We start from the raw sequence: 10,052 nt of genomic DNA, 5'->3' as shown, positions 1-10,052 counted from the left end.
ACATAATTGACCATAAAAAAAAAAACCTTGTCCTTCAGACAATGGATTTAAGTCGGCACTTGTAATGAGGAGTTTATTACAGACAATATTTTAAATAAATTTATTTTTAAGTGAATTTTGTGGAAAAAAGAGCTTGCCTTACTTTAATGAGCACATTTTTAATAAGTCAGCGTGTATATTTGGATGACTGCTCCAAACACGTCATTGTTTACATGCAAGATTTTGTAAGATTTTTCTTTAAGTTTTTGTTGCACCTCTTTTCTTTTTTTTCTTCTTTTTTTAAATGGGTCAATTCTATCATTACATTAAACTGGATCTTGTTATTTTTCATGCTCTTAAATTTTAATCTGTTTCCAGGACTGGAAAATCAGAAATGAGGAACAATATGAGACAAGATTCAGTGAAAATGCACAAGTTGTTAATCGAGCTGGTCCTGCTGGGGTGAGTAAGTCAAAGAGGAGCTACTTACCCACAACAAATATATTTCCATTTTAGGTTTTAGTCCAGTTCAGTGCAACTTTTATTTCTTATTGCACCAACAGTTCAGAACATCAAGCACACACAATAAATCAAAAGAAAAAGTAAGTAAGTTTAAGTGCTTCTCTCAGTAAAACTGGAAGAGAGTCAATATTTCAAAGGTTCTGTCATGTTTAAGCCAAAGACATCCTTGGAAAATAGAAGCAGTTAAAAGATTTATTAATACAGCAGTATATTTAAATAGTAGCAGGAATTGCACATCAAGGACAAAAAAGAGACAGCATGAACAATTGAAAATGAAGACTGACACAAGAACTGAGTTTAAAATCTAACAAGAGCATTACCACTGACAAAAATTGACCAACGTGGTAACAGTTGAGAAGGAAAGCTGTTCTAAATGCTGTGGTGAAGATTAGATGATGGGAGACAGCTGTGCCGCCCCACTGCAGCTGGGCACTCCTCTCTGAGGTCCTACAACCAACCAGTGGAACTTCATGAGAACTGGTGGTGAGAAAGACAGAGAGTTAGAGGTACAGAAAGGGAGAGCGGCCAGAAGAAGGCCACTGGCCTCCATGACCATGAAGTTTTAGAATCACATATATAAAACAAGAAAAAAAAAGTAAAATTATTTGCAAGAATGAAAGAATAAAGTTTTATCTACGATTCTGTTTTCATTTGTCTCGTCTTCATCTCCTCACCCCTGAATGGCCATGGCAGATGGTTGCCCCTCCCTGAGCCTGGTTCTAATGGGAATTTCTTCCTGTCAAAAGGGAGTTTTTCCTTTCCACTGTAACCAAGTACTTTCTGATAAATGGTCATCTGATTGTTGGGGTTTTCCTCTGTATTAATGTAAGATTTTATAATCCTACAATACACAAATACTTTGGTTGCTATTGAAAATGATTTAGAACACCCTACTTTCCACTTTCACTGGTCAGTAGTTGATGATTTCATACCTTCGGATTTTAATCTTTATTCTGGAGTGGCGATGTACCACATCCTCCTGTGTAGTACTGAAAATCCAGGATTAATCCTGAAGTTACCTGGATAATTTTAAATACTGGTGTAGTGTAGGCCTAAGGACTGTCCCATGGGGCAACTGTGGCTCAGGTGGATTGATTCCTTTCTCTGGACCTGAGAGCAAAAATTTGAAAAGCCCTGTACTAGATAAGTTATTTTATCTGTCTGTGTTTTAGAGTCATTAGTTCGAGTAACGGTGCAATCCAGAGGCCTGACTATGATGACACACCCAACCCAGAGTTCCTCAACCTGGCCTGGATGGCCAGCATCCCTGATGATTGGCTGCTGTCAGAGATCACCATGCCTGGGACACACAACACCATGGCCCTATATGGTGGTGTGTATGCAGAGTGCCAGACCTGGAGCCTGGCCTCCCAGCTCCGTGCTGGTGTTCGCTTCCTAGACATCCGTGTGCGTCATGTCAACGGAAACCTCACCATTCATCACGGGGTGTCCTACCAGCGAGCGCACTTTGGCGACGTCCTGGAGGGAGTGACTGACTTCCTGCAGGAGTATCCAACTGAGACAGTGCTAATGCGTCTAAAGGAGGAGTTCAGTGAGACGGGTGACATCTATGGTGCTGTGGTAGACTACATCAATCGCTACTCTCACTGGGACCTGCTGTGGCACAGCCGACTCGTGCCAACCATGAGTGAGGCTCGAGGGAAGATCATCATCCTGCAGAACTTCAATGGGCCAGATCTGGGGATGCGTTATGATTCAATGGACATAGCTGATGACTGGAAGGTCTGCCTACATTTTTATACTCAAACTACCTGTGATGTCAGTAGTGTTTTATATTCATTACCTTGCCTATGTTCCACGTGATCCTACTTGGTTTCTGCACTATTTTAAATTACACTTGGTGTTCCCTCCAGGTGCCCACACTGGCACATGTGCAGGAGAAATGGCAGAGTGTCTACAACCACTTGGAGGCTGCACCTTCAGGAAACAAAGCCCAGATTTTTCTCACCTACAGCAGTGGAGCCGGAGTGTTCGCGCACCCCAGGGCCGTCGCACAGCTCATCAACCCACAGCTGTACGAGTACCTGAGGGCCAAGACGGACCTGAACCAGCGCTTTGGAATCATATGCATGGACTTTCCCGCTGCCCCTATTATTCAAATGATCATTGACTTCCAATTAAAAGAGGCTTTTAAGACAGAGCAGGTCTAATAACACAATTCTTAGCCACTTAACTTCCTCACTGACAAAGTAATTAATCAAACGTTTCGGTGCTAATATCTGACCGAGCTCGGCAAAAGTAATTATGATGGAAAGTTTGCCTGGGATGAAATGTCTCATCTGCAAAAGATTTGGGGAATAAAATAAATGCAACTCAAAAATAAATCAGAGGTGGCGCCAAGTGTTTGAGTTTTTGACAGTAATGAACTGCTGTGAAAACTGCTGACATGTGTTGTAATTGCTGTGGGGACACTGCAGTGAACATAAATCACCAGTTAGGTCATATGGAAATTGGAATAAAGCTTAAACAAGCCAACTGAGTAACATTAATGTCCTTGAACTCGCAGAGTTTAACATGAGTCCAACACTTGAGCTGATATTGAGGTCTTTAGAGAAGCTTGAAACAGCCTCCTCTATGACCTCTAACCAGCACCATACTACCAGGAGCTGTTTTCATCCAGTCACATGGTGGCAGCATTGCTTTGTTAGTGGTACTTCCATCTTCCTCTGGCTTACTGCTTACTGTAAGCAGTGAACAACTAGCTTAACCTTTGCATCTCAGACCCATTCCAGCTGTCCAAATTTGCAGAACTTGAACCACATTTCTTAATTGAAGCTCCATTAAACAAACTCCACTGATTTTTATGCAGCAATGTTTGTTTACTACTCTTGCTTTCATGTAGAAAAGCATAGATAAAACATACTTCTGTAATAAGTGTCTGGAGATCAATGCACTACATCACTTGGGTGGAGGTAGAAACAAGGAAGCCTACGGGACTCTCATTTGCTCCATTCTCATCTCTGCAAGTAAGGAGCAGTACTGCCAACTGCACTCTCTATCACCCACAATCTCAGGCTTAACGTTTGGTGCAGGGATTGAATCATGGGTAATGTAGGCTCCTGGATTTATTTGGAATTTGATCCTTTGGTCCTACAGCCTCAAAAGGCTTTGTTTAAAAAAATTAAACAGTTTTTTTTCTAAATACTTCCCCTGTATAAAAGTGCAATAATAAATTGCTGGGCTTCACCTTTAATTCAGGGATAAGAACAAATCCCCAGTTTAGCACCAGTGGTTTTAAAATGCTGCTTGAAACTCTAAACTGAAAACAAGTAGCCAGTGAGCCATAAAGATTAAACTCACTTTAATCAACTTTTTCTAATATTCAATATTCTGTTGAAAGCTCAGAGCAAAAAGACATAAATCAACAGATACCTTGTATTATTCAAAGACAATCTTTGTCTGGCAAATATTTTATTTTATAATATTTTGTCCTTCTATAAAATGATATACAACAAAATTTGTTGCACTTCTGCTTAAAAAATGGTTCTCCCTGTAGTTAAAAAGTAAGAGTAATAATATAAGAGATGAATAAGAAAGAAAATAAATAACAATAAAGTAAATCTCATACAGTCTATAATTCAAGGTGCTAACGCAGGGGTGAGCAATTCCAGGCCTTGAGGGCCGGTGTCCTGCAGCTTTTAGATCTCACCTTGGGTCAACACACCTGAATCACATGATTATCATCATCATCATCATCAACTTTATTTATAAAGCACTTTAAAACAACCACAGCTGACACAAAGTGCTGTACATTGGAACTGTAAAATAAAATTACATGAGATATAAATAAAAAACAAATAAAAGAAGAGTGAAATCATTAATTAAATAACTAATTAATAACTGATTAGTTCGTTACCAGGCCTCTGGAGAACTTCAGGACAGGTTGAGGAGCTAATTTAGCCATTTAAATCAGCTGTGTTGGTTCAAATCAGCTGTGTTGGAGGCCTGGAGTTGCCCACCCCTGTGCTAATATATGGTTTTAAAGCAGCATCAGGGTGGTGACGCCCTCTGTGTTAAAAAAAACGATTTAAAAGTCTGTTGCTGTGTGTTTTTAGTGTCCTGTATCATTTGCTTGAAGGCAGAAGTTTGAAGAAATGGAGGTGAGGGTGAGATGAGTCCTTAATGATGTTTGTTGCTTTCTGAAGCACAGTTTTAATGTTCAGCTTCTGTACACAAACTGTTTGATAGTTGAAAGTGGCAGTCGGTATTTATTGGCACACGAGAAAAAGCTCATAGTTATAACAGGAAAGCTGATTTTCCTGTGTGCACCACATAAGCTGTCCTGTGGCTTACAATGACCTAGCCCTTGTGCTGCTTCATGATTTAACATGTACCGATTATGTCACTTCAAAATGTAAATCATTTTGATATATAAATATATAATCTAAGAAACAGTATGGTTTACAAGATCAGTGGAAGGATTTCATGTAACTACTTTGTCTTAAGGAAATCTTAAACTGCACATAAACCGTGTCAGATAACAGAGGCTGATTTTTATCATTATTTCCTCTTAGTGAGACAGTGTTGCAACAGTCGCTGAAAGGCTCGAACGTGTATGTCTTAACATCCTGCACTTTGCTAAGAAGTAGCTAACGGCAACTCGTGTAGTTCTCCTCTTCTGAATACTTGAAGATTAAAAAGGCTCCACTCACAACTGGACAGGTACCGTAGAGCTCTGCTTCTGCTTCCTCTTCATGTTTTGGCTGTGACAAAACTGACTGTAGATATTAACCTCTCTCCACAGATGGATCTAAAGCCTCAAACTGCCTCACAAGTCACAGGAATTGGTTAGATTAGTTTCTGCATCTCATTTTTGTCTCACTTTTTCATAATTTAACCTGTTTTACTGTTAAACCAGTCCTTTACCCTCTTTCTCTTTTTGTTTTTGCAGTGGTGGTGAACATTATATGGTGGATGGTAATGATAGCAGCCATTGGACTGGGTAGGTTTAACAGCTTTAGTTATCCAGTTGGTGAAAACGGCACCTTTAGCATTTCACCTATGATTGATGATGATCTTATATGGTTGTTCTGTTGCATCACAGGGGCCACACACCTGACAAGTTGTACCATACAGCCCCACATCCCCATTTACCTGATAGTGCTGGGGGCAAACAGCATCCTCTCACTAACTCTGACCTACACCAGCAGCGCCTTTGATGATGGAGCAATCCACGTCCTGTCCACAGCCTGTATGACAGTTCTTCACATCTTCAGTTTTGCCTGGTTCATAGCAGGTGGGAGAAAAAAAACTTTCTGAACTCTTCATTTTGCATGAAATTGGACACAAAACTCACGTGCACTTACTGGCCAGTTTATTAGATACAACTTTTTAACTGCTTGTTATCACAAATATCTAATCAGCCAATTATATGGCTGCAACTCAGTGCACACAGAAATGTAGACATGGTTAAAACATCCTGGTGAAAATCAAACTGAGCATCAGAATGAGGAAGTAAGGTGATCTTAAGTGACTTTGAATACAGCATGGTTGTTTGTGCCAGTCGTGCTGGTCTTTTGAGTATTTCTAGGGATTACAGAAAACGATTCAAAAAGGGAAAATATCAAGTGAGCAGCAGCAGTTCTCTGAAAAAATACCTCGTGGATCCCAGAAGTAAGGGGAGAATGACCAGACTGCTTCAAACTCATAGGAAAGCAACAGTAACTCGGATAACTATTAGTTAAAACAAAGTTATGCAGAAGAGCATCTTTGAATGTCAAACCTACAACAGCAGAAAACCACACCAGATGCCACTCCTGTCAGCTAAGAACAAGAACTCAAATGGATAAATATTGCCTGGAATCACGAGCCTTGATTTCTACTAATCAAGACTTTGTAATGGTGTAGGGGACATTTACAAACTGAGGTCCTTTCCTTTTATGACCACATTGTTTGTGTCATAATGTGTCCAATGAGTGCATCTATAGTAAAATTGTTAATGTTGGAAATGGAAGTATTTAATCTTATTGGCATTGAGCAGACAAAAACAAATTTAGGAAATGCTGCATTCACAACCTGGTAGTAATGCCACACAAATACTTACACCCTTATTAGATATCAGAGACCAGCGCACACAATGTGTGGTTTTCAAGGCTCAGTGAATCTATATTTGTGGTGAAAATAAGAAACCACTCTGTCTTGCAAACACATCTATCAGTAACAGTCCCCCCCTTTTTTTACATTTTGCTTCATGATGCTTAGTTAAAGGATCGTGTAAAATGTTTTTGCAACTTTTACTGAGTTGTGGATCAGTTTGGGGAAAAAATGGTGACGTAATTGTGTGTAACGAATCAGCACATAGTATCTTCCATGGTCAAGAAACTGATGACAGTGGGTTATTTGGCTTTGCCAATCAAATCTGACCAAACCACAGCCTTTAAAAACACAGTGAAGTAGTTCAAACTGTTGCTGCTGCGACCTTTAAAGTGAATACATTGTTAAGGTTTCACTTAGAACTGAAGACCTGTGTGTTGTCTGTCTTCACCTTACAGGCAGCAGCTGGATTTATTCTGTCTATCCTCCAAACTACTTACCTGGAAAAGATCCGTACTGCCACAAGGTGACCTACCAGTTTGCGTTTGTCGTCACTACACTGGTGTGGGTCGCACTGGGTCTCATTTTCTTCTGCGGTTGTTGCTTCGGCATGCTGATCTGCTGCAGGACTATGTGTGCTAGACGTCACTTGACACCCAACCGAGGCAGTTTCTATGGTGCAATAAGTGAGTCTGCTGGTGATGTGTGATTTAAATTCCAGATTATGTCCTCAGGTATTTAAGGAAATTGTCTTTTGGCCAGTGATGCAGATTTTGATCCTCTTTCTGAGGATTGATTTTGTTTTATCACTGTGAGGGTTATTGAAGCTTTCCTCTGCAGCTGCAAACAAGAGTATTTAAAAAAGCACATTTCCAAAAGGCTACTTGATTTTTGTTTTTCTGCAGACTTCTCCCAAATGCCATAAATAAAGGTGGCTTATTGCACCATACACCAAAAAGTTTAAGGTGTTTGCTTTATGTTGCAGCACCTTGGGTTTTTTTTTTTTTTTAAGCCCTTGTTTTCCACACGCTGATGAAGTCAGACCTATTAACTGCTAAAACATCACATCCCTTTTACACGCCACCGCCACCACGAGTGTGAAACTTCCTGTTTGTACCAGAAAAAACTGTCAGTGACTCAGCAATAGCATCTAACAAAATGTTGGTGGTACTGGTATTTTGTGTTTTTATTTTCAGCTCTGCCATGTTTCTGTGAGTCATTTTTAGTGCATCTCAGTATGGTGCACAAAGACTTAACCGAACAGTGTTGCTTGAAAATAAAAGCTTCTTTTTTTTTCTTCTTTTTTTTTCTCTCCATATTGTGCAATTCAGCAGTGGTAACCTGCAACTGAATCCTCTAATGTAGCTGGATGTATCACAGAAATAGTTTTAACTAAAACCCATTAAAAAAAAAAAAAAACTACATTAGGCTGGAAAAACTTCCTCACAGGTTCAGAAGTTTTCAGAGAGTTGAGCTTAAAACTTGTGTAACTGTCGTTGCATCCAGCAAAAACACAATGTGGACCCTGTGGGGTGTTTTGTTTTGTTTTGTTTTTTTGCTGTTTTTTTTGTTTATATCTATATAAAAATGGTGGTCAATTACAGCAGCAATTCGAGCTGGTGCTCCTACATACAGTATATAGGGTGTGTATGTAGAAACCAGCGGTAGGAGCCAAATATTTCTAGGTCCAGTGTGTTTTGTTTGTGGGTGTTTGCATGTATCCAGGCATCTCTGTGACTGTAGTGGCTTTATATAGTAAATGTATTCTAAACGACTGAGAAAACAACAAACCTTGAATATTTTTTTATTTTTATTCTTCTGCTTATGTTTTGTTAACTATCTACTGCACTGAAGTCTGTATTGCAAGAATGATATTAAATGTTGTTTACAATAAAATTGAATAGCCCTTTTGTTTGGATTTAAGAGGTTTGCCTTGATGAACACAATAAAAATGCTTTTGCAAAAACTCTTACTGCAGAGGGGGTGGACTCTTTCCTATTCTGAAGTTGGTCTTGGTGAGAGGTGGCAAGCTGCTGTGGGTATCTTAATATGAAGATTGGAGAATTTCCCAGAAGAGAAGGTTTATTTCCTGTGCCTTCGGGTACGGGAACCTGCCCTGACTGTTGTCTGCACTTTAGAGTTCAGTTCAGAGTACCCAGCCTTTTGGAGTCCCTGGGCTTGAGGGTGCTCCCCCTGTCGCCCTACTAGCAGACTTCAATGCTCATCTGGGCAACGACTGTGAGACCTGGAGTGGCATGATTGGGAGAAACGGTCTGCTTGATCTGAACCAGAGTGGTGTTCTGTTACTGGACTTCTGTGCAAAAAAAACAAATTGTCCATAATGATCAGCATGTTCAACCATAAGGGTGTCCATAAGTGCACATGGCATTAGGATACCGTACGCCACAGGTCGATGATCGATTTTCTAGTAGTATCACCAGATCTGCAGCAGTATGTTCTGGACGCAAGTGAAGAGAGGACCTGAGCTGTCAACTGATAGCCACCCGGTAGTGACTTGGATCAGGTGGTGATGCTGGAAAGACCTGGTGCGCCTCAGTGTTTAGTGGCATTGTGCTGGCAGCACCTGGCAGAGGCCCCAGTTTGTGAGCTCTTCAGCTCATAGAGGCATAAAGACTTTCTGACTGCCTCTAAGAGATTCTGGGAAAATGTGAGATGACTCAGCAGAGGAAAGGGGTTTCCCACCTGCACTGTGTATAGTGCAGGTGGAGCGCTGCTGACTTCAACTGAGGATATTGTAGTGCGGTGAAAGGAATATTTGGAGAAATTATTTAATCTGACTGATACATCTGCTATTTAGGAAGCATAGTCTGGGGACGTGAGGGACGACTAGTCCATCACTGGGGGTGAGGTCACTTAAGCAGATAAACGTGACAGTCGCAAAAAAATGTTGAGACATTTTTTAGAGTATGTTTGAGAACAAAAATTTCCTTTGGAGACAAGAACATTTACATTCTAGATCTCCAAAAAACTGTTTTAAAACACATGAAAAAAAGGTCTCTTTTGTTGCGTTAAATCATTATTGTGGAAAGTACAAATTAAGTAAAAAGGTTACTGTTGATTAAAATGTGTTAATTTACAGATTAATGATTAATCTCATAAATCATGACGCACTGCTTTATAAGTATCGGTATCTGTATTGTATCTGCAATATTGGCAATGCACTTGGTATCGATACAGCACTAGCAGGCGATCCTGAGGCGACCTCTAAAAAGGGAGCCGCTGAAAGAACAGATTGCCCTTTAATATTGCCTGATTAAATGATTGCCTGCAAAATGTTCAGTCTTTACACGTTAAAATAAAAATATCATGAATCATATGACGAATATTTGCGTTATTAGCGTTATTGCGTTCTATCCATATTTACATTTAAGTTTTTTTTTTCTTTTTTGAGTTTGAGGTCTTTTGTAGTCAGGCTTTTTTCTGGTCCTCTGTGCAGCTGGTGGGGTCCTCCTACGCCACACAACAAGCGACGCTGT

At 40.0% G+C, this 10,052-nt stretch overlaps 2 protein-coding genes across 2 annotated transcripts; both read left to right on the top strand.

Moving 5' to 3' along the window:
- Window positions 1–373: 373 nt before the first annotated feature.
- LOC146609608 (uncharacterized) lies at window positions 374–2,672 on the top strand. Its single transcript, XM_085346794.1, has 3 exons — window positions 374–441; window positions 1,674–2,244; window positions 2,376–2,672. Exons 1-3 carry the CDS (start codon window positions 374–376, stop codon window positions 2,670–2,672), a joined length of 936 nt encoding a protein of 311 aa, XP_085202920.1.
- A 2,449-nt stretch (window positions 2,673–5,121) lies between these two features.
- On the top strand, window positions 5,122–7,264 carry LOC146609607 (transmembrane protein 272-like). The gene is made up of 5 exons (XM_085346900.1): window positions 5,122–5,184; window positions 5,267–5,309; window positions 5,414–5,464; window positions 5,567–5,758; window positions 7,014–7,264. The coding sequence occupies exons 2-5, from the start codon at window positions 5,267–5,269 to the stop codon at window positions 7,262–7,264; spliced, it is 537 nt and encodes a 178-aa protein (XP_085203026.1). The 5' UTR covers window positions 5,122–5,184.
- Window positions 7,265–10,052: the final 2,788 nt, after the last annotated feature.

The sequence above is a fragment of the Diplotaxodon limnothrissa genome, linkage group LG22, assembly GCF_057381915.1.
Source record: "Diplotaxodon limnothrissa isolate DT_005_m linkage group LG22, D_limnothrissa_male_GT1.1, whole genome shotgun sequence".
NCBI lineage: Eukaryota > Metazoa > Chordata > Actinopteri > Cichliformes > Cichlidae > Diplotaxodon > Diplotaxodon limnothrissa.
Note: the sequence above shows the minus strand (reverse complement) of the source record. Positions and strands in the feature narration are given on the sequence as shown.